Genomic DNA, 25,111 nt, shown 5'->3' with positions numbered 1-25,111 from the left:
AGAGAACTACAAGAGACGCTCAGTTTACAGAAATGTCCCAATGAAAGATCGTGAAAACCCGGACATTTGCATCACTTTATTAAAAAAAAAACCCAGACGGCCAGGACAGGACATGAAAAACGAACATGTCCAGGGAAATATGGACGTTTGGTCACTCTACGCCACACACAGCAACCTACCGTTTTTTCCAGGCTATTAGACGCACTCTTAAGCCTCCAACCCCATCAAAAAAGGACTGCGCGCCACAATCCAGAGCGCCCCATACACGAATCCACTCGTGTGTCTCAGCACGACTTCAGTAAACTACAAAGCCGCAGCGCACGCAAACACACACGGAGCAGACAGCGACCGCACAGCGAAAAACACCCACAGTCACACTCATCACTCCACGCCGACGAGGAACGGAACGGAGGAATGAACCGAAAAAATGCGAGTGCAATGTGCCACTTCTAGACACAACTGAACAACTGAGTCACTGCGAACACGCCGACAATCCGTTGGTCCCAGACAGCACCCTCCCTACACGCCACAACTGAACAAAGCCCAGAGTCACCGTGAACGCCACAAACAAACAAACAAAACCACTGACCCATCCAACTGTTGTGTTTCCTTTAAAGTCCAGTGAGGTTTATTTGTGAAAAAAGTTCGAAAATAGACCATTTAATGACAGTGCGCCTTATAATCCAGAGCGTCTAATAGTGCGGAAAATACGGTACATTTAGTTTGCCGATTAAAAATGAACGTATTCGACAAAATTTTTAATGATCAATTATTGATGAATCGACTAATCATGCTTAGTTTTTCTAGCTGTTTTTGTGTGTGTTTGGTTTGCTCAAAGTTTGGCTAAAAATAACTCCCAGCAGGTCATAAAGAATCATAAAAAAAAGTACTTTTTACTTTACTATGTTTTTAAAAGTTCTTTAAGTGTCTTGCCTAAGGACACAACAGTTTTGTCACAACATATCTGTATTTCACAAGTCAGATACAATGAACTCTAACAATGCAATCGGTAAAGCTGGAACCGGTATGTCTGGAAGGGCATCTGACATAAACCTTTCACCAAATAAAACATCGTCAGACTCTTGAAACGATTAAATTGTCCACTTTTTATTCACATCTTTGCTTGTTTCTGTCCTCGTCTTTAGATAAATGAGCGGCGGGAGCACTGCGCCCGTCTGGACACGACCTGGGCGAGCGCCGTGAAGCTGTGCGAAGCGGCCGCTGAAGCCGCCTTCTCCTCAGGTGCGTTGCTCATTTACCCTCCTGCCCCGTCGTTCTGGCTCGTCGACTCGTTAACGCTCCGAGCTCTCTGAATGGGGATGACGGACAGGAGGCTCCGCTAATGACTCCGATGATGCCTCAGGTGGAGAACTGAGAAAAGGCTCTGTTTGTTTTGTTTTTTTTGCAGTTTAAATGATTCATGTTTGACTGAAGACACAAACATTAGAGACGCAGGCTTGTTCACTTACTCACTTCACTTGTTAAAAAGCGCTGTTGTTTTTTTATTTTCAGTTCGTTTTAGGCGGTTTGCAGTGATCCAAAGTTATTCCACGTTTACTTTATTCATTCAGACCATCCTAATTGTTCACCTCGATGAGTTTATAAGCGCTTTTCAAAACTCTTAGAGGCCAGAGTGAAGTTTTGCCGTCACTGAACAGCTAAAGAAAACTAACATTTCTCACATTAAAGCGACTATGACTTACTCTTTTTACTGAAACACAGTTAAGTTCATAATATTTTAGATTTCTGCAAAAACATTCACATTCGTTTTCACAATTTGGGCATTTTTCCAGTTTAAAATGTCACTTTCTGACCATGGAAATACTTGATTCCTAATGAAGAGAGTAGTTTATTCTGATTTTAAAGCCAAATTAATTCATTCCTTGATCATGTAAATGTTTATTCTTCTTGAAATTTATTCCGGTCGTTCAGCACGTGCTTGTTGGGTCGCCCTTCTGACACGATCCGGACGATCCTGGCTTCGGACTTTCATCCACTGCTCTTTGGATTTGGATTTTTTTTCACAATTTGGGCATTTTTTAGGTTTAAAATTTCACTTTCTGACCATGTAAACACTTAATTCCTAAAGAAAATGATGATTCGATATTAAACTTAAAGCAAGAGAGTAGTTTATTGCGATTTTAAAGCTGAATTAATTCATTCCTTGATCATGTAAATGTTTAAACTTCTTAAAAATAATTTTGTTTGTTCAGCGCGTGCTTGTTGGGTCGCCCTTCTGACACGATCCAGACGATCCTGGCTTTGGACTTTCATCCACTGCTCTTTGGATTTGGATTTTTTTTCACAATTTGGGCATTTTTTTAGGTTTAAAATTTTACTTTCTGGTTGAAAATCATGACATTACACTAGGGAATATCATAATTGTTACCTAGCAGATCTCCTCTAATTTACACAGAAATTATTATCTAACAAATTCAAATAAGAAAAACACCTTTAGTTTGTTGAAATCATGTTTAAAGTATCGGGATTTTACGTGTAAAATGTGCAGAACTTGAATTCCCCTTGTATGTTTTCATTAGGATGTTTCGAACTCTCTACTTCCTGCAATTTTCAACATATTTTTTAACTTTTCTTCACAAATTGCTTCTTGATTTGTGTAAAACTAAAGTAGTTATAATCCCACCACATGAAGTAAAAAAAAAACAGAAGCATAAAAATCTGTCATACACACTTTAACAATAATAATGCAATAGTCTTTTCCAGATGCTCAAAGTTGTTTAACAATTTCATGTATTACTCATCCACTGACCGACCAACAACACTTCATGATTCTCGGACAATAAAATGTTTTATGATTAGATGCAGACAGCACACATCAGATTTATTTGGATCTCAAGAACTGCTTATACAAACAGCTGTACTGAGGCAAGACGTCCGTACATTTTCTTCCACTTCATCCGGCGCTGGGTTGCAGAGGCAGGAGTCCGAGCAGGGAGGGTCAGACTTCCTCACACTTCCTCCAGCTCAGCTACGCGTTCTCTGGTCGGCTGTGAGTGACAGATTTGCCACGTTTACATGAGAGCTTTAATTCTGAATAAAAATGATTTAATTATGAATAAAAACACTTAAACACTTAATTCCTAATGAAAATGATTATTCAGAATTTAACTTAATTTTGGAGTAAGTGGGTGGTTTAGTCTGATTTTAAATCCAAACTAATTTATTCCTTGATCATGTAAACGTTTATTCTTCTTAAAGATAATTGATCAGCACATTTTGGAGACCAGCACCCGTTAACATTCCACCCGTTACCTGCCTGTACCCGTGATAAATCACATACAAATTAAAAGCATTTTAACTGAAGCATCCATCAGAATACGAATTGAAAAGTTACGACTTCAAGAATCACGAAATAAAATGAAATGGTTGCACTTTATTCAGTAGAATACGAACTCACAGACTTCACAGGCGTTTTACTTCACAGCCTATTTTCTGAGCAGAAGAAACATTGATCGACATGCTGTACACACCACAGAGTGAACCACGACTAACCCAGGACTAACCCAGGACCTGAAACAGGACTGAACCAGGACTGAACCAAACATGAAACAGGACTCACTGTCGGGACGGGTCCGGAGGTGCGCCCGCGTAGACCGTTGGGTGACTGCAGGTGAAAGGAGCGGCGTAGAGCTCCACGCCCCACGGAGGTAAACGCAGCCGTCGCCCGATCGCGCTTTACGGACACCCTGCTCCCTCTCTCTTAAGTCCGCGAGTACCCGACCTGGTGCAGGACTATGACCCGACCTGCTGCAGTGAGAGCTGGAGAAATGCAGCCGCACTTCTTCCAAAGCCAAATGTACATGGTATCAGCCGATATACCGCACCGCAGGAGAAATCCCCTAACTGCGACAGCCCTACTTATACATGTGAAGAAAAGAAAAAAACAGTACAGTATGTTATTAGGTTCTTTTTCTCAGACCTAGAGTGTTATTTCATACCTGGCAGTTTCGACTGCTCACTAGCGTCTTCCTCAGAGTCACGTGATGTTGCTGTGACGTGTCCGATCAGCTGGTTTTAAACAGGTTTTGGCGCTGTCTTCCTACCGGTGGAGGCAGGACGACAGCGCCACCTGCAGTCCCACTTCCTCAGGACAGCATCCCAGGTGTGTGAGAGTAAAAAAGCCCCCTCGTCCCGGTTTACAGTCCTGTGGGCACGTTTCCGTATTTCGATTGCTTCTTTAATCCAGCGGCGATGTTTGTTTTCCTCTGTCCCAATGATGTTTGCTCCATAACGTGGTTCTCTCTTTTGAAATGGTCAGAAATGGACGATTTGAGTTGTTCCTGTTCTGCTTTGTGTTTTGTTGCTCGTGTTTCGCCTTCGCTGTTTCCTTCTCGCATTCTGTTCTATGTTCCTTTTTTCGTGTACTGAACGCCCTCCCTGTTTCCCCAATGTATGTTTTATTGCAGGACATGCAGTTAATTTCATATATTACATTACATTTATGCTCCGGTTCTATTTTGTCTTTCGGGTGGACGAGTATTTGTCTGAGTTTTCTGTACGGTTTCACTGGTGTGTTGATATTGTGTTTTTTCATCGCCCTCTGTACTTTTTCTGTTATGCCCCTGATGTATGGTAATGTTCCCATGCCTGTGCTCATTTTTTCTGTTTTGTTTTTGTTTCTTTGGTTCTGTTTTTCTCTCTCCTTAACCTATTGTTTCCCTTTGTTTACAGTACAGGGTGTTTAAGTGCTCGTGTGTTCTGTGTTTGCCTTACAGGAGCGGAGCATGCGTGCGTCACCATGAGGACCCACCTGGACCTGGCCCACAGTCAGGTGGAGGAGGCTCAGAAACTCTCCAGAGAGGCCGACAGACTCTTAACTCAGACCAAAGTGCTGGAGGTGGAGCGAATGGCGTCCGCGCTCGGCACAGAGGAGGAGGAGGTGCCCGAAGCTTACCTCAGAGAAGACTAGACCACACGGCACAAATGTGAACGGGGCCGCCACGTCACAACGCTCCGCCGCTCTAAACAAACGTCAAGAGATCACGTTATAAATTTATTTCTAGAACCGATAAATGTTGATGTCATTTCCAGGCTGCACGAACTGACTGAGGGGGTGAAAACAAGTGTCATAATTCAACCTGACTAGAGTGTTTAGAATTTCAAAATAAAAACTGGAACATTTACGGGGTTTTTTTTGGTGGGTGGTAATAATAAAATACTGAAACGAAAACATAATTAAGTAAAATTGTTCTGCAGAGACCATTCATGACGAAGATGTGAGCCAGTATAGCCACGTTTTCTTCGTGTTTTGGTCGTTTTTAAGCAGATTTTTTAGATTTTACCTAAACAAGTGACAATGTATGCCTCTCGTTACTGTCAGCAGGTTTCAAATTGGTAAAAAAATAAGGACATTTCTTTATAAAACTGCGACAAATTAGTGTTTTTGGATAAATCTGCTGGGACAGGGGACACACGGCTCAAAAATGCAGCTGTCCCAGGTAAAAATCGCCCTAAACTTGCCTAAAATAAGGACACAAACTACTTTAAATGACGTTGTAGTGCACCGTTTTGCATCCCAGACCTTTCGAAAGCGTATGTTTAACCACAAACTGTATCACAAATGTAAATGACGTAGTAATAATAACATAGAGGTACCTCACTAACGCCTTAGAGTAGATTCTTACCTCAATTTCTCTCAATTAAAGCCATAGATCCGTCCATTAAACAACTGCAATCTCTTTAAAGGTGGACTGTAACTTTTCGGTTGAGGGTCCGTCACGTGTTTGTTCCACAGTGTGACATTAAACAGCTCTAATTTACATTTATTCAATTACAGATGCTTTTAGAGCTTAAAATTACCTTGAAAAACAGACATTCTGACTGTGAGCGGGTCGCCTCTCCACAGATCTGACCTGTAACTCGGTCTGGTTTGGTCTCGTTGAAGATGGAAAGGTTTAATGTCATACTGTGCTGTGAAACATTCCAGACAAAGCAATAACACAGGGTTCCCGCGGTCATGGAAATGCTGGAAAAGTCATGGAAATTGAAAATGTCATTTTCTAGGCCTGGAAAAGTCATGGAGTTTTGTAAATTCAATGAAAGTTTTGGAAAAGTCGTGGAATTTTAGTTTCTCTTTCAGGCAACTACAGTGTTCTGATAAGTTCTCACTAGGCTATTCTGATTATTTCCAAACGTACGCTTCTTTTATTTAATACAACTTAAAAAAAAAACTAAAAAATAAAAAAAAAAACTACACAAAACTACAAAAAAAAACTACAAAAAAAAAAAAAAAACTAATAAGATGAGTGGAAAGGGTTAACATTTCATATTTATTTCTCAAAGTATGATTAATTCTAGACGTGTAGGTGTTGTAAAGTCTTGGAAAATTCACTTTAGGTCGTGAAAAAGTCATGGAAAAGTTTTGAAATTTTGTCAGTGAAAAACGGTGGGAATCCTGAAAACATCTCAACACAGAAAAACATTTGACGGACCCTCCACCGGAAAAGTTACACAATCCACCTTTAACATGAGAAAAAAAAAAAAGAAGAAACTCTTTTTTTCAACTTAACAAAAACATGTTCCTTGTTTTCAATTCACCGATGAACCTGGAAGTGACATCACACTTAAGACAGAGCTGGAAGACAGGTCAGAGTTCTGTGGTGACATTTGGGATTTGTTGACCTGGTTTATGATTAATATCTCTGTAATTATCAAAAGACGTGATAGTTGACCGTCGAAAGGACTTTAAACCGTAAGATTAACAAACGTAAAAAGTCTGTGGAGCCGATAACAAACAGATAATGAGAAGGTTCAACGTCTGTGGATCATAAGTTTGGAGATTTCTTTCAAAACTGTGGATTGTACAAAGAGTTTAAAGGTCCTATATTACGCTAAATTGACTTTTGGGAGTTTTAAGTCATGTTATAATGTTTTTACCTCCTCAAAAACAGACCTGGAGCTGTGTTTTGTTTCATTCACTCACATATTTTTATTATTATTAGTCTGTCTACATTTTCAAAACTTAACCAATACCAAACTTAACCAAACTTTTTCCTTTTGTTCAGTAAAGATTTGCAATTCCAGAGCTGAAATGATCCAAATGTCATTTCCCTCCGTTTGTTCCCATCTTTTACTCTCAAACGGTGAATTCGCCCCTTAAAACAAATCTTTTAAAAAAGTCCGGCTAGAGTGGAAGTTCTGGAAAACTACAGATTCAGTAATACAGCAGGATACAGCAGTTTTGCCACTTCTTTAACATATTTGTGGAGAGGCAAATGCAAGTTTTTCAAGGTATTTTTGAGTAGTACTTACAACCGTAATGAAATAAATGCTACAGGTTTGAGTCTAACACAGGCTCGGCGCAGTTATGACGGAGCTCGATGGCGTATTTATGCAGGTTGATGCAGAACAAACACGTCAGACTCAGGCCCGGGCGTCAAATTTGGTCCGTAATATAATTATATTTGGCCCACAAGCTCATATCAAATGTGTATTAGAGCTGGCACTGCTATTACTACTACTACTAATACTACTACTATGATGAACTTGTATCTAAAAAGAGATGCCAAGTATTTGTTTCTGTTTTGGACCCATGTGTTTCAGAGTTAATCACAGTCAAGCAAACTGAGGTTAGATGAATGTTTTGTCATGATTTTTGACTCTTCGTAGTTGAAAGATTGGATTTTCACTGAAGCAAGTTGTTATTTTTGACTGGTTGTTGAAAAAAAAAAACATTTAAAAGGAATTCAAAAGCTACAGATATTCTATAGAGACATTATTTATTTAAGATGTTGTTATTATTTTACATTCTGCTTGTTCTGGATTCAATGTTTAAGCAAAACTATTATTAAACATTTATTTTATTAAGAAAAGATTTAACATTATGTATCTCGAAAGAAGAGAAAACATGCAGATGACGTTGAAATTTTTCAGTAAATATTTAGTTTGGCCCCACGACTTAGTCCCAGTTTGTAATTTTGGCCTCTGTGAATTTGAGTTTGACACTCCTGATGTAAACAAAAACTTATTTTGAAAACGATGCTATTTTGGAAAACGGAGGGGGGGAAATATGTTTTCAGTTTTCAGTTTTAGAGAAGAACTCTTAGCCTAAATTTGCAGGATTTGTGTGTGAATGAAACAAAACACAACAACAGAGATGAGAAATTTGCTTAATATAAATCCTTAAAGTTTATACACGCTCTTTTGATAACATTTCACCACTAAAAAGTAATAATATTTTGGTAATTGCTACTCTAACAACCAATTTTTATCATTCTTAAAACCATAAATATATTCTCGACTGTGAACACAACCTCTAAAATTCCAGTTTTGACAATAAATATGCCAAATGTACAGTATATTTTGACACAATTTTGGGATCACGGGCGTAAAAATCACTTTAGATTTTTGCAATCTCGTTCAAATGTGCTGGATCGTTCATGTTCGCGGCTGTAATTGTCGGTCTTGGTCGAAATTCTCGTGTTGCCCAAATGTGAATGGACAGTAAAAGTGAACAGGCGTTGAGTATTAGAACTGGAAAATGCTTTCACTTGTGTTGTGCTAATGCCGAGATGAGGGCGTTTTCTGTTTTTCTGTTGCTGTCACAAAAACTCTGATCTCTTTAATGATCTGTGCAATGTTGTTGTTGTTGTTATTGTTTGATAAATTAAGCACTGAGTCGCTCGTGTTCCTGTGGGGTTTAACGGGGTTTATCTGCTTGTGCTTTTGTACTGTATCCACAAACTAAAAGTGGAATAAAAGGGAGTTGAAAATACTCGTGTTTTGTGTCATGATGTGTTTGTTTTTGTGGTAAAATTCTTGACCAATTTGACGGTTTTAAGGACCTGTATGTACGATTTTGTTATTAAATTTCATCATTTCCTATCTGCGTCAAAATTAATTGTAGCTTTTTCGATTCTAATGCTGATTTAGACAAGTTGTTCGTGTTATAAACGGGTTGTGACGGAGTTCTAATCCTGAGTAATAACGATGGCGAGGTCCAAAGGATGTTTTTGGTGATTTAATTTGAATAACCAAAAGTTTGAAGAGAGTGAACGAAAGGATTTAGACCAGTGTTTCCCAAACTTTTTTTCTGGTGACCCATATTTTAACCCTCTCAGGCTCAAATACATATTTAGTATCAGGAAAAATCTGATATTTGGGGAAAATTATAATATGGGGTAGTAACATACAATCCTGACTTTTTTATCCTTTGTAAACAAAAAAAGTATTTTGCACTTCTGGCAGGCCGTTTGCACGTAGTCATTCTTGCACAGTCTGCATCGCCCACGTTTATCAGCATGGATGGGAGAAAAGGCTCCTGAGTAAAAAAATCTCATAAAATATGGATGTGGAGTAAGTAGGTAATTGGAATTTAGTTGTTGTAAATCTGCAACGCCTGCCTGGAGAGGGTTAAAAGTCTCAAACCTTCGTGACCCAAATCAGTAGACGTTATTTGTAAATCACAATTTGGTATCTCAACACATTGTCATTTTATATGAACTTAAAAATGAAAAATAACTCATTCATTTCTGTGGCGTACCATTTTTAGCCCCGTTTTAAACCCACTTGTAGGTGTAGGAGACCCTTAAATTTTTTTGAGAATCAAGATATGTACTAGGACTGTTAAAAGAAATCACCAATTGTTGAAAATTTGAAAAGGGGGCTCATGACATGATACGCAGGAGAATTACAATTACAAGGCTAGACTTATACTCAATTATACTTAAAAAGGTGCAACTACAGGTTTGAAAATCTGCACTGCAAAACGCAATATGTAGATAAGTTAAAATGACTTAAATTAAGAAGATTTTACTTTATTTGAGTCGATTCAACTTGTCAAAATGATCTAACAATGGAATAAATGTGTTTTTCTTAATTCAAGCAACATTCAATTTTGTTTCTTATTTTAAGCACAAAGAGTTGTTGTTTTTCTTATCTTAAAGGTTCACTGTGTAATTTTTCTGGTGGATGATCCGTCAGATGTTTTTTCTTTCTATCTCCATGGAGACCAAACCAGACCAAATCACAGGTCAGATCTGCGGAGAGGCGACGCCGCTCACAGCCAGAACGCCTGTTTTTCGAGGTATTTTTGAGCCATAAAACCACCTGTAATTGAATAAATGCAAAGTAGAGCTGTTTAATGTCACACTGTGGAACATTCCAGGCAGAGCAATGACGTATCCATAGAAACAAAAAGTTACATAGTGGAAATTTAAGTGTAGCCAGTTGTATTTTCATATTTTTTAAGTACAAAAAGGCGATAGAATTGTGCTCAAATCATGATAAAACTTTGTTAATTCACATAATCTTAACTTTTTTATTGACTCGATTTGAGTTTTTGCAGGTATTTACTTTCCATCGATGAATTTGTGAGTCATTTTTCTCCGCCGCTGGGCTCCTCTCGAGTCTTCGTCACCCCTCAGAGCTCCGTGGATCCTGGTCTGTCGTCGCTGCACTCGGGCTCCTGCTGGGCCCCAGGCATCTCTCCCCATTGTCCTTTCCTCTTTCCACAGCTCCACTTTCACCTGTAATAGTCCATGAACGGACCCGGGGCAGATCTGAGGCTGCTCCTGCTCCTCTGTCTGCAGCTCGTTCACCCTCACCACTCTGTCCTCACCGGCTCTCAACCAAAACACAAAAACAACAGCCGTGTAAATCCAGACGTGGGAGCGAGCAAGACAGTGTGGCTCATAATAGTTTATTAGTGGGTTTTATTTTTTGTCTTTAAGATTAGTTGTGTTTAAATGATTGTGTTTCATTGTGTGATTTCATTTCCAATAGATGGCGCCATTACGTCGTATAAAAGGAAGGTAAAACTTGAGCTTTAAGTCAAGTTATAATGTTGTTTCCTCGTCAAAAACAGACCTGGAGTTGTGTTTGGTTTCATTTACATGTTTGAGTAACTCTGTATTATTTGTCTGTCTACATCTCCAAAGCTCAAAATGCTCTGTACCACCTTGTGATGTCATGTAGTGGTGGTTTTTCAAGTTACGTTTTACCTTTTGTTCAGTAGAGTTTGGCAATTCCAGAGCAGAAATGATCCTAATGATTCTAGTGAAGGTGTATGGAGTTTAAAAACACAGTGGAGCACTTCCTGTATTACCACATGACATTACAAGGTCGGAGTGTACATCTTTAAAATTTAAAGACACACAATGTAACTTTTTTGGTGGAGGTGGAGATATTTAACCTGATTCATCAGCTGGTTTCACTTCGTGGAAACCGTCTGACCTCGCAGCGTTAGGATTAGTTCACTCAACAGTAGGCGGGTACTTTTTTATTTAACCAGTCACACCTACGATCATGAGCTCTGGGTAGTGATCGAAAGGACGAGATCGTGGATACAAGCGCTTGAAATGAGTTTCCTCCGCAGGGTGGCTGGGCGTCTCCCTTAGAGATCGGGTGAGGAGCTCAGTCACACGAGAGGAGCTCGGAGTAGAGCCGCTGCTCCTCCATGTCGACAGGAGCCAGTTGAGGCTCGGGCATCTGTTCCGGATGCCTCCTGGGCGTCTCCCTCGGGAGGTGTTCTGGGCATGTCCCACCAGAAGGAGGCCCCAGGGAAGACCCAGGACACACTGGAGGGACTATGTCTCTGGGCTGGCCTGGGAACACCTCGGGTCCCCCTGGAGGAGCTGGAGGACGTGTCTGGGGTGAAGGAAGTCTGGGAGTCCCTGCTTAGACTGAGCCCCCGCGACCCGGCCTCGGATAAGCGGAAAAAATGGATGGATGGATGGACAGTCGCTGCTATTTGGTCGTGGCGTATGCGCCAAATCCTGCAGGAAGAAGGACAATAACGTCTTTCTCCTTGATAAAATTCAAACATTCTCTTTGTTGCAGCTTTAAATCCTCGATCTCGGGAATCGTTGCCAACACAGAATGTCTGTCTTCGTCTACATCCATCTCGACCGCTTTGTTTACTGTTGTGCTGTTCCACAAAAAGGACCCAGTCAGACGCTTGAGTTTGACGTCATGGCTTCACAGCTCTTCTCTGATTGGCCGGTGCACGATCTACCTACCTGGGATTCTTGCAAACCGTCTAGTGTATTCTGATTCCTGACCTAGTCGCTGGAGAGAAATGAAATTGATCGGAGGGACTCTGTGACACCAGCCTGGCAGAAAGAAAATATCTATGTCTGGAATATTGCATTAAACAATATTAAACTACTTCTTTATCTTACACTTATTCACTTACAAGTATTTTTACCTCCTCTCCAAAGATCTGACTTGTAACTTGGCATGATTAAGGCATGGTCAGCGTCTCTATTGAATTAAATAAGTTTAATACGCTACTACAAGACGTTCCTGGCAACATAATCTCCATGGGGATGACCAGAAAAGTTACATACTGCACCTTTAGTCCAATATGCACAAACTGAACTGGTCACTTATTTGTATGGTTCATATTTACCTCTGTTCCCTCTCTCTCTCTCTGGTTTGGACGCGCTCCGGTGTGACTGCTGAGGAATGCTGTGGGACAAAGCGTGTTTTCTCAGACTGTAAAAGCTGACGTCCTGGGACCTCCATGGGTGAAGAGAGCGAGCAGCAACCCCTCACCCCCTCACCCCTTCACCGCCCTCCTCCTCACCTCCTCCTCACCCCCTTCACCCTCAACTTTCCACCCTCACCCCTCCTCCACAACCACAAGTTTGTGAGCTGGACTAACCATCGCCCCAACAGCTCAGCACAGTAACCTCACCAAAATAAATAAATACAAATAAATAAATACTGTAAGAGCGTGGGGTTAGGGTGGAATACTTTTGTGGATTACACTATGTACATTTTCTGGGGGAGGGCCTGTCACCTACTACCGTATTTTCTGCACTATTAGGCGCACTGGATTATAAAACGCACTCAATTAAATGGTCTATTTTCGAACTTTTTTCACAAATAAACCGCACCGGACTTTAACCCTCTCAGGCTCAAATAAATTTTTAGTATGAGGAAAAATCTGATATTTGGGGAAAATTATAATATGGGGTAGTAATATACAATCCTGACTTTTTTATCCTTTGTAAACAAAAAAAGTATTTTGCACTTCTGGCAGGCCGTTTGCATGTAGTCATTCTTGCACAGTCTGCATCGCCCACGTTTATCAGCATGGATGGGAGAAAAGGCTCCTGAGTAAAAAAAGCTCATAAAATATGGATGTGGAGTAAGTAGGTAAGTGGAATTTAGCTGTTGCAAATCTGCAACACCTGCCTGGAGAGGGTTAAATGAAACACAACAGTGTGATGGGTCAGTGGGACTTTGTTTGTCACGTTCACGGTGACTCTGGGCTTTGTTCAGTTGTGGCGTAGGGAGGGTTGTGAAGGTGACTTTTAAAATGTATTCCCCTACAGATTACAGATTACATACCTCAAAATGTAGTTTGTAACGTAATCCATTAAATTACTTAAAGTGAGTAACGTAATCTGAATACTTTGGATTACTTGGTTTGCTGTAGAGAAGCAAAGACGAGGAAATCGTAAAATAAGATGTTTTGTCTGCTAAAAGAAAATAAAAAGCCCAGACTTTCCTCAACCGTATTAAAAATATTATTGATAGAAGACGAGGAGACACTGTCCGTGCGGCAGGATTTAGTCCTGTTAAATCCTGTTTGAGACATAGTTTAGACCTGGTTTTAATCCTGGTTCAGTGCTGGTTAGTCCTGGTTTAGATCTGGTTTGGACCTCGTTTTAAACCTGGTTTTAGACCTGGGTTTAGACCTGGTTTGGACCTGGGTTTAGACCTGGGTTTAGACCTGGTTTAGACCTGGTTTAGACCTGGTTTTAGACCTGGTTTTAGACCTGGTTTAGACCTGGGTTTAGACCTGGGTTTAGACCTGGTTTAGACCTGGTTTTGGACCTGGTTTAGACCTGGGTTTAGACCTGGGTTTAGACCTGGTTTGGACCTGGTTTAGACCTGGGTTTAGACCTGGTTTAGACCTGGTTTAGACCTGGTTTTAGACCTGGGTTTAGACCTGGTTTTAGACCTGGGTTTAGACCTGGTTTTGGACCTGGTTTAGACCTGGTTTAGTCCTGGTTTAGACCTGGTTTGGACCTGGTTTAGACCTGGTTTAGACCTGGTTTGGACCTGGTTTAGACCTGGGTTTAGACCTGGTTTGGACCTGGTTTTAGACCTGGTTTAGACCTGGTTTAGACCTGGGTTTAGACCTGGTTTAGACCTGGTTTAGACCTGGTTTAGACCTGGTTTTAGACCTGGTTTAGACCTGGTTTAGACCTGGACCTGGTTAGACCTGGTTTTAGACCTGGTTTAGACCTGGTTTAGACCTGGTTTTAGACCTGGTTTAGACCTGGTTTAGACCTGGTTTTAGACCTGGTTTAGACCTGTTTAGACCTGGTTTAGACCTGGTTTAGACCTGGTTTAGACCTGTTTAGACCTGGTTTAGACCTGGTTTAGACCTGGGTTTAGACCTGGTTTGGACCTGGTTTAGACCTGGTTTAGACCTGGTTTGGACCTGGTTTTAGACCTGGTTTTAGACCTGGTTTGGACCTGGTTTAGACCTGGTTTTAGACCTGGTTTTAGACCTGGTTTTAGACCTGGTTTAGACCTGGGTTAGACCTGGTTTTAGACCTGGTTTGGACCTGGTTTAGACCTGGTTTTAGACCTGGTTTAGACCTGTTTTAGACCTGGTTTAGACCTGGTTTTAGACCTGGTTTAGACCTGGTTTTGGACCTGGTTTAGACCTGGTTTGGACCTGGTTTAGTGTCCGGCAATGAGTGGAATTATAGGGATATAAAGGGATATAAAAGGGATAAAGCCCAAAATGTGAAAACAGCTCCACTGAAAGACGACCCACTGTGCTGCATAGTTATAACCAATGACACAAGTGGATCATTGTGTTTTCATTTGTGCATTTTAAAGCGCAATATTGATCTAAAATGTACGGACGCCGAGAGGGGTCACAACAAACGCAAACGCTGCAACAAATACAAATGCGACAACACAACAAAAAGCCACAACGGAAATGACCGCGGGGACTCTATTTTCCGACGGACCGATCAAGCGGCAAGTGAAGAAGAAGAAGAACTACAATGTGAAAAGTAAAGGAACGGAGAAGTTGGAAACATAAGTAAAAGTAATTTATTGTTTTATCATTATTCGTTTCACGTTGTAGTTCTTCTTCTTCACTTGCCGCTTGATTGGTCCGTCGGAAATAGAGTCCCGCCCGTTACTTCCGTTGTGGCTTTTTGATGTGTTGTGGCTTTTTAATGTGTTGTGGCTTTTTAACGTGTTGTGGCTTTTTAATGTGTTGTGGTTTTTTAACGTGTTGTGGCTTTTTGATGTGTTGTGGCTTTTTAACGTGTGTGTGTTTGTGGCTTTTAACGTGTTGTGGCTTTTTGATGTGTTGTGCTTTTTAACGTGTTGTGGCTTTTTGATGTGTTGTGGCTTTTTAACGTGTTGTGGCTTTTTAACGTGTTGTGGCTTTTTAACGTGTTGTGGCTTTTTGATGTGTTGTGGCTTTTTAACGTGTTGTGGCTTTTTAACGTGTTGTGGCTTTTTAACGTGTTGTGGCTTTTTAACGTGTTGTGGCTTTTTAACGTGTTGTGGCTTTTTGATGTGTTGTGGCTTTTTAACGTGTTGTGGCTTTTTAATGTGTTGTGGCTTTTTAATGTGTTGTGGCTTTTTAACGTGTTGTGGCTTTTTAACGTATTGTGGCTTTTTAACGTGTTGTGGCTTTTTAACGTGTTGTGGCTTTTTAACGTGTTGTGGCTTTTTAACGTGTTGTGGCTTTTTAACGTGTTGTGGCTTTTTGACGTGTTGTGGCTTTTTAATGTGTTGTGGCTTTTTAACGTGTTGTGGCTTTTTAACGTGTTGTGGCTTTTTAACTGTTGTGGCTTTTTAAGGTGTTGTGGCTTTTTAATGTGTTGTGGCTTTTTAACGTGTTGTGGCTTTTTAACGTGTTGTGGCTTTTTGATGTGTTGTGGCTTTTTAACGTGTTGTGGCTTTTTAACGTGTTGTGGCTTTTTGATGTGTTGTGGCTTTTTAACGTGTTGTGGCTTTTTAACGTGTTGTGGCTTTTTGACGTGTTGTGGCTTTTTGACGTGTTGTGGCTTTTTAACGTGTTGTGGCTTTTTAACGTGTTGCGGCATTTGCGTTTGTGTTGTGCCGTTTGTATTTGTTGCGGCGTTTGCATTCAAATAGAGTCCATCATCATTTCCGTTGTGGCTTTTTTGGTTTGTTGTGGCTTTTTGTTGTGTTGTCGCATTTGTATTTGTATTTGTTGCGGCGTTCGCGTTTGTTGCGACCCCTCTCGGCTTCCGTAAAAATGACCGTAACCGCTGACATTTGTGTTAACGTAAACGTCGTCACAACAAAGAGCCGTGAAGTCGTCAGCTCCTCCTCTGGATATCCGCACGTCACACCAGCAGATTTGTTTTTATTTACACAAAAATTACTTCGTGACACTGCTGAACCCTGCGTGTGTCATCGATTAAGAAAATAAACTACGTCACGGTGGGCGCGTACCGGCGGCTCTGACTGGAAAAATGATGTCTTTAAAATAAGCGATTAAAGATTACTCAAACATGCACGAATCCAAATACAACTCTGAGCGGGAAAATGACAACGGAAACTACGATGACACGGTTCAAAGCTCCGCAAAGTCGATTTAAACTTGTTTATCTCCACAGAGACAAACAGAAGTGCCTAAAGGCCAAGTTACAGGTCACAACTCTGGACAGTGTTGGGAAGGTGATTTTTAAAATGTTTTCCCCTACAGATTACAGATACATACACCAAAATGTAGTTTGTATCGTAATCCATTAAATTACTTAAAGTGAGTAACGTAATCTGAATACTTTGGATTACTTGATTTGCTGTAGAGAAGCAAAGACGAGGAAATCTTCACATAAGATGTTTTGTCTGATAAAAGAAAATAAAAAGCCGAGTCTTTCCTTAACCGATTTAAAGTTATTATTGATAGAAGACGAGGAGACACGTCCACACAGCATGGTCCTGTTAAGTCCTGGTTTAGTCTTGGTGTAGACCTGGTTTAGTCCTGGTTTAGTCCTGGTTTAATCCTGGTTTAGACCTGGTTTAGACCTGGTTTAGTCCTGGTTTAGTCCTGGTTTAATCCTGGTTTAGACCTGGTTTTAGACCTGGTTTAGTCCTGGTTTAGTCCTGGTTTAATCCTGGTTTAGACCTGGTTTAGACCTGGTTTAGTCCTGGTTTAGACCTGGTTTTAGTCCTGGTTTAGTCCTGGTTTAGACCTGGTTTAGTCCTGGTTTAGACCTGGTTTAGACCTGGTTTAGACCTGGTTTAGACCTGGTTTAGTCCTGGTTTAGACCTGGTTTAGTCCTGGTTTAGTCCTGGTTTAGTCCTGGTTTAGACCTGGTTTAGTCCTGGTTTAGTCCTGGTTTAGACCTGGTTTAGACCTGGTTTAGTCCTGGTTTAGCCCAAAATGTGAAAACAGGAAAATACCACTATGTAATCCATTTATTTCAACAAAGTAACTGTAATCCAATTACCACTCACTGAAACAGTAACTGTAACTGAATACAGTTACTCATAATTTGTACTCTGATTACATTACTCCAGTACATGTAATCTGTTACTCCAGTGAGTGTAATTAAAACAGCTAAAATGAACCAGGTCCATGTCAGATGAGTTTAATGTCGTTCTGCCCTGGGACAGACGGAACACAGTGTGGCAGCCATTTTCTGTCCCTCAAACAATCATAAAAACTGGACTAAAGTAAGAGTATTGTTATTTAAATTATGTTATGTTATTTCAAAATAATATTGCTCAAGTGTAAGAACAAAGTAGTCGTCCAAGTAAAAATAGGAAGATATTTAGAGAAACAACTACTCAAATAAGAGTAACTGTTATAGATTAACTCAGAATATAATGTCTATTTTCAGTGTTGGGGAGTAACAGATTACATGTACCAGAGTTATGTAATCAGAGTACAAATTTATGAGTAACTGTATTCAGTTACAGTTACTCTTTCAGTGAGTGGTAATTGGATTACAGTTACTTTGTTGAAATAAATGGATTACATAGTGGTATTTTCCTGTTTTCACATTTTTGGGCTAAAACCAGGTCTAAAACCTAAAACCAGGAACTAAAACCAGGACTAAAACCAGGCCTAAACCAGGACTAAAACCAGAAATTAAAACTAGGACTAAACCAGGTCTAAACCAGGTCTAAACCAGGACTAAACCAGAACTAAACCAGTCTAAACCAGGACTAAACCAGGTCTAAACCAGGGCTAAACCAGGGACTAAACCAGGACTAAACCGGGTCTCTAAACCAGGACTAAAACCAGGAACTAAAACTAAACCAGGTCTAAACCAGGTCTAAACCAGGACTAAACCAAGACTACTAACCAGGTTTAAACTATGAACTAACAGTAGCTGACATAATTTAAGGTGATCTCATATAAAAATCATTTCTCTATCATAATATTTTTAATATAATTAAGTCTGGGCTTTTTATCTTTTTATTTTATTGTCTTAAGCAGATAAAACTTAAATCTTAATTTATGTTAAAGGTTGTATGGAGGATTTTTTTTTGTTTGTTTTTTGTTTCAAAGTTGTCAATGATAGCATTATAGAGGTGCAGTAGCCTTGTAATTATGATGACCAAAAAAAAGAGAATAAAAATTCATCAACTTCTGGACGTGGTGGGGCCAGCTAAACATTTGCCAATAGATAACGACACTGCCTCGTTATCTGTTAGCTGACAGGCTGTCAATCAATCTCCCTACGTTTCTAGCGTAACTGACTTGCCTGCGCGCCGCCGGTACGTGGTTTACGTACGCCTGTCACGCAGACGCAAGCCGCACAGACGCTGTTTACTCACCAACGCAACAGTTCTTAGCGGCTTTTTTTTGACCTATATCTTCCTCGCAGTTAGCACAAAGTTGTTGTTGCAATGGCGACAAGAATCCAGGAGCAGTTAGCCGCAAAAGAAAGTCCGTTTTTGAGGTCGCTGAAAGAAGAAGACAAGGGGAAAAGCAGCGAAGCTAAACTAAGGTCATTCTTGAAGATTCATTCCAGCGAGGGCGCGACTGAAGCAGACGCAGGGTCTAAAGACTGACGCATTGGTCGCCAAATTACTCCTGGACAGGTCACTTCTGCTTATTATGAAAACGTACTTTATTTCCAAGAGCTAGACAAACGTTTTTCAGGACACGAAAGCGATATCCTATGTCTGAAAACGTAATTTTCAAGGCAAAGAAAGAGTCCGCTTGCTGCTGCGTGTTTGTAGCTAGTTCATTCGCACGAATCTCCGCGCAACCTTCTCTGCACCCCTTTCCTGTCCCGCTGCCCGATCCGCTCTTTCCCCTGCTCCTCACTTCTCCGGGCACGGAATCTCCGCGCACCGCTCCCTCCTCTCTCCTCCTCTCTCCTCTCCCTCTCTCCTGCTCCGCTCTTCTCCCTGCTCCTCACTTCTCGTCCGCGCACGAAATGTCCGCGCACCCGCTCCCCCCGCTCCTCACTTCTCCGTCTTGCCTAATCAACACTGTAGTTAGTTGTTTACAAGTCATGTGCAGCACCGGCTGTAAACAAACCTGTTTCTGGCGTAAAGAGGAGGCGGGAGAAGGCGTTTCTACGTAGGGAGCTGTAGGGGAGGGGGGTGGTTTCACGCATGCGCAACATTTGAAAAAGGACAAACAGTCGCTGATTTCTCGTTCTTGGAAAATCCTCTATACAACCTTAAGATCCTCGTCTTTTCTTCTCTACAGTAAAACAAAAGTCTGTTCATGGAGACTTGGGCTCAACAGACAATTTGAAGAAAACAAACATGAATTTTCAGGATGTGTTTGTTACATTCATGTAGTTTTAAAAAGCAAGACAATATCAAGTAATCCAAAGTAATCAGATTACGTTACTCACTTTAAGTAACTTCATGGATTCCGTTACAAACTACATTTTGGGGGATGTAATCTGTAATCTGTAGGGGAATACATTTTAAAAGTAAACTTCCCAACACTGTCTATTTTGAAGTTTCTGTAAGTTTAAGGGCAAATCATTTTTAATAATGCACACAGTTTAGTATTTTCAAAGGATAGACATGAGATAAACTAAATCATATCTGAAGGAGTAGTGCAAGAAACAGAGATGTACTACAAGTGACAAAATGTAATTATGTAACAGACATGTCAGACTCAGGACTTTGGCCCATGATATAATTATATTTGGCTCACGAGATCATATCAGACATTTATTAGAGCTGTCTGCCGGCTACACATAGACTATAGAGACATTATTTATTTAAAATGTTGTTATTATTTTATGTTCAGCTTTTTCTGGATTCAATGCTTAAAGGTTGTATGGAGGATTTATTTTGATTCAAGTTGTCAATGATAGATTATAGAGGTGCAGTAGCCTTGTAATTATGATGACCAAAAAAAGAGAATAAAAATTCATCAACTCTGGACGTGGTGGGGCTAAACATTTGCCAATAGATAACGACACTGCCTCGTTATCTGTGAGCTGACAGGCTGTCAATCAATCTCCCTACGTTTCTAGCGTAACTGACTTGCCTGCGCTTGCCGTTACGTGGTTTACGTACGACTGTCACGCAGTCCACAGACGCAAGACGCTGTTTTACTCCCACCAACGCAACAGTTCTTAGCGGCTTTTTTTGACCTATATCTTCCTCGCAGTTCGCACAAAGTTTGTTGCAATGGCGACAAGAATCCAGGAGCAGTTCGCCGCAAAAGAAAGTCCGTTTTTGAGGTCGCTGAAAGAAGAAGACAAGGGGAAAAGCAGCGAAGCCAAACTAAGGTGATTCTTGGAGATTCATTCCAGCGATGGCGCAACTGAAGCAGACGCAGGGTCTAAAGACTGACGCACTGGTCCACAAATTACTCCTGGACAGGAAACTTCTGCTTATTATGAAAACTTACTTTATTTCCAAGAGCGAGACAAACGTTTTTCAGGACACGAAAGCGATCCTATGTCTGAAAACTTAATTTTCAAGGCAAAGAAAGAGTCCGCTTGCTGCTGCGTGTTGTAACTAGTTCATTCGCACGGAATCTCCGCGCACTCTTCTCTGCACCCTTTCCTGCTCCTGTCCCCGCTGCCCGATCCACTCTTCCCCCTGCTCCTCATGGAAACTCCGCGCACCGCTCCTCTCTCCTCTCTTCGCTCCCCGTTCCGCTCTTCCCCCTGCTCCTCACCTCTTCTCCGTGCACGAAATGTCCGTGCACCCCCTTCCCTCGCTCCTCACTTCTCCGTCTTGCCTAACCAACACTGTAGTTAGTTGTTTACAAGTCATGTGCACCGGCTGTAAACAAACCTGTTTCTGGCGTAAGGAGGAGGCGGAGGAGGTGTTTCTACGTAGGAGCTGTAGGGGGGGGGGTGGTTTCACGCATGCGCAACATTTGAAAAAGGACCAAAACAGTCGCTGGATTTCTCGTTCCTTGGAAAATCCTCTATACAACCTTTAAACAAAACTATTATTAAACATTTATTTTAATAAGAAAAAGTTTAGCGTTACATATCTCGAAAGAAGAGAAAATATACTGATGTTGTTGAAATTTTTGAATAAATATTTAGTTTGGCCCACGACTTAGTCCCAGTTTTTAATTTTGGCCTCTGTGAATTTGAGTTTGACACATTTGTCCCCACATTTTTTACTATTGGTTAATTCTCAAGTAGTAAAAGCATGAAAATTACTCTGAGATGTACAATTTATAAAGGTTAGTCAAAAAAATAGCAAGTAAATAACAGTGCTTGGTATTACAAAGGGAAGCCAGTGTTTTAATGTTGTTTTTTTTATATTTATATAAGTCTTGGGTGAGTCCTGGTTTAAAACTGTTTTAGTCCTCATTATTATTCACTGTAAACGTATTATAGTATGAGAATCAAACCAGCAACCTAACTGTAGTTTAAGAACACATTGTGGCTTGAATTCTGTGTTTTTGCTTTGCACATTTTATAACTTAAAATAATGTTTCCCACTGGAAAACAACAATAAACAATAAACTCAACTCTATTTCCAGCGCTGCATTTAGGAGCTTCCTCTGATTCAAGATTTGCCATTGTCAGAGAAAACGACAACAACACAATAGACTCTGTTCACGCTGACCAGAAAACGTTTGGAAACATGAGGATGGCGACTTCTGGTGTAGTTACCGACAATGGGCATGTGATAAAACCGTGGATTCGGCAGCGGCGTCTTCACAACCTGCCAAAGATTTCCATGGGGGACGGGTCTCTAATCACATCTTCAACATCACTTAGGCTACGTTTGAACTGCAGCCTGAAGTGACCCAAATCCAATGTTTTTGCCCCTATGTGACCTGTATCTGATCTTTTAATGACAGTCTGAACAACACAGATCAGATTTTTTCAAATGTGACCCAGGACACTTGGATATGTGCTCCTGAAACTGATACATATCTGATCTTTTGACATGTGACTTCAGTCTGAACGGCCAAAGCGCATTCATCCGACCTACACGTTATCAACAAGCCACAAACGTCACTATTCTGCGCTGAAGTAGGTGAAAATTGTTAATGAACTCCGTGTCACTGAAGTGAAGCACATCACCACTCACCACTCTTGGCTCCGTCTCCACATCCACACGTTCATTTCAACGGACGTCGCTGCCGCTGTCCACAAAACAACCAAAAACCTCGTCCTTCTCCTTCTCAATCTCCTCCTTAAAAACAAGTAAGTTGTTCATGTTCTGGCTCCGGTACGAGAGGAACTTTAAAATCTCCAGGTGCTCAATGCTCGCGTCCATGTTTGGACAACTTCCGTAAACACAGAGACGCTCGCTGCGGTTGACGTCATCGTGTCTCCAGTGACATGCGGGACACTTTCGGGCCGTTTAACGTTCACACTGGAGTCACATACAAGTCCGCATTTAATTGGAAATGTGAACGACCTCGCAAAAACATCGGATTTCACAAAAAAATCGGAATTGAGCGTTAAGCCCTGCAGTCTGAACGTAGCCTTAGTCATCGGTTTTAAGTTTCATTTTCTGTGAGAGTTGCGCAAAACTGAATTAAACACATTATAATGTCAAACGGGCTGATGTGACTCTAGAGTGTTTATGTTTATATGTCGTAAAGTTGAATTTATTTATGCAGATTAGTAGTGCAGATAGTAATAATAATGATGATCATTTTAATATAAAAACGTTAATGATTATCGATAATCGATCGTTAATTCTTCCGACGATCGGGTTAAGAAAATTTCATGGAATGCCCGTCCCGACTATGTACCGCGATATTTCATGCCGCAAGTAATAAAGCAGAGGCGCAGAGAACCCTGAAAATCACCCGGGTCACATCTGTTTTTATGCGTGTAGTTTATATTTTTAAATGAACAGCTGTTGAAAACTATTCTACTTGTGCTAAAACATAAACATATTCGCTCCAAAGACACACCTGTTTACAATTCTGATCTCGGGAATCAAACCAGCAACCTCAATCTAAACCTAAAACTCATCAAATCCTGCCTCTTGCTTTTTTTTTCGGAGGTAAGTTCTTTTTTTTTTTGGTGCTTATCTCTGGAGGACTGCTCTGATGTCCCGCTCCAAAGTGCTGAGGGAGCAGCTTTATCCCCTGAATCTCCAGCGCGCATAATAACACGCTCTGTCCCACCCGGCTGAGACGCGCCCACAGCTGCCATTATCTCCAAACGCACCTAATTACCACATTGTCTTCAACGGGGAGAGGAAAAAAAAAAAAAAAAAGAAGAGAGAAAGAAAAAGAGACGCCTGGTTCTCTGCGCTGTTCTGGGTACGTGACTGCTTTGTCCTTCGCCAGGTTTTAAATGAACCAGCGTGCGCTTCCTTCCTCGCATGTTTCACGGCAACAGAGTCCCACCTTTTTACGTTTCGAGGAGCTGAAGTGGGCAAACTTTGGCCCTCACCACGATCCTGCAGTAAAACCAAAAAAATCGTCAAATCAACAGCGAAGGAAGAATTACTTTTTTTGTTTTGTTGTGTAACTTTTTTGGTCGAGCGTCCGTCAAATGCTTTTTTTTTTTTACATTACTGCTTTGTCTGGAATGTTCCGCAGTATGGCTTTAAACCTTTCTATCTCCATGGAGACCAAAACCAGACCGAGTTACGGGTCAGGTCTGCGTTGAGGCGACCCCGCTCACAGTCAAAATCCTGCTTTTCTACTTATTTTTGAGCTTTAAAACCACCTGTGATTGAGTCATTGTATGTAAATAAATGTAAGGTGGAGTTGTTTAATGCCATACTGCGGGACATTCCAGGCAGAGCAATCGTGTATCCATCAGAAAAGTTACGCAATGCACCTTTAAGTTAAATTACAGACACCAGAGCAGATAAATGCCCATGTAAAAGTTAAAGAATCACACGAAAAAAAAGTATTTCGTGCCCATTTTGAAGTCTGAATAAAGCAGCAAATTTAGTGATTTTGATAAAGATTTGTGCTGAATTTTGTTTAAAAGGAACAATTTAATTTATAGTTTTTTTTCCCTAACTGTTTTTATCTGTATTTTCTTGTTTGCTCAGATTATAAATGTGTTAAAAATAAACTTTTAGTTTCCTCAGCAGGTCTCAAACTGAACTGAATGTAGTGAAGTAAAAGTGATGATGATTGATTCTAGTGAAGGTGTATGGAGTTTAAAAACACAGTGGAGCTCTAAACCAGGTCCAGCCCAGATCTAAACCAGATCTAACCCAAGTCTAAACCAGGTCTAAACACAGATCTAACCCAGGTTTTTACACGGTTTAATCCAGGTCTAAATCAGGTCTAACCCAGATCTAAACCAGATCAAACCAGGTCTAAACTAGATCTAAAACAGGTCTAAAACCAGGTCTAAACTAGGTCTAAAACAGGTCTAAAACCAGGTCTAAACTAGATCTAAACCAGGATGAAACCAGGACTAAAACCAGGTCTAAAGTAGATCTAAAACAGGTTTAAAACCAGGTCTAAACCAGGACTAAACCAGGACTAAACCAGGTCTAAACCAGGTCTAAACCAGGTCTAAACCAGGTTTTTACCAAGTCTAAAGCAGGTCTAACCCTGGTCTAAACCAGATTAAAACTAGGTCTAAACCAGGTCTAAACCAGGACTAAACCAGATCTAAACCAGGTCTAAATCAGGTCTAAACCAGGTCTAACCCAGGTCTAACCCTGGTCTAAAACAGGTCTAAACCAGGGTCTAAACCAGGTCTAAACCAGATCTAAACCAGGTCTAAAACAGGTC

The 25,111-nt window shown here is 40.8% G+C and overlaps 1 protein-coding gene across 2 annotated transcripts in view; it reads left to right on the top strand.

The window, feature by feature from the left end:
- LOC110174032 (diablo IAP-binding mitochondrial protein-like) overlaps positions 1–8,734 on the top strand; it is a 21,920-nt gene extending 13,186 nt beyond the window's left edge. The window contains exons 5-6 of one of the 2 annotated variants that reach the window (XR_008633778.1): positions 1,146–1,363; positions 4,737–4,869. Coding sequence is in view for 1 of the 2 variants with exons in the window: in XM_020940068.2 (XP_020795727.2) it covers positions 1,146–1,242; positions 4,737–4,930 (291 nt within the window). In the remaining variant the exon portion in view is untranslated. Of the gene's footprint in view, positions 1–1,145; positions 1,364–4,736 lie in introns of both variants that reach the window. The other variant, XM_020940068.2, reaches the window with a different exon arrangement.
- The last annotated feature ends 16,377 nt before the right edge of the window (positions 8,735–25,111 follow it).

This window comes from Boleophthalmus pectinirostris, unplaced genomic scaffold (assembly GCF_026225935.1).
Source record: "Boleophthalmus pectinirostris isolate CB_2022bp ecotype Guang Dong unplaced genomic scaffold, ASM2622593v1 HiC_scaffold_9, whole genome shotgun sequence".
In the NCBI taxonomy this organism is placed as follows: domain Eukaryota; kingdom Metazoa; phylum Chordata; class Actinopteri; order Gobiiformes; family Gobiidae; genus Boleophthalmus; species Boleophthalmus pectinirostris.
Note: the sequence above shows the minus strand (reverse complement) of the source record. Positions and strands in the feature narration are given on the sequence as shown.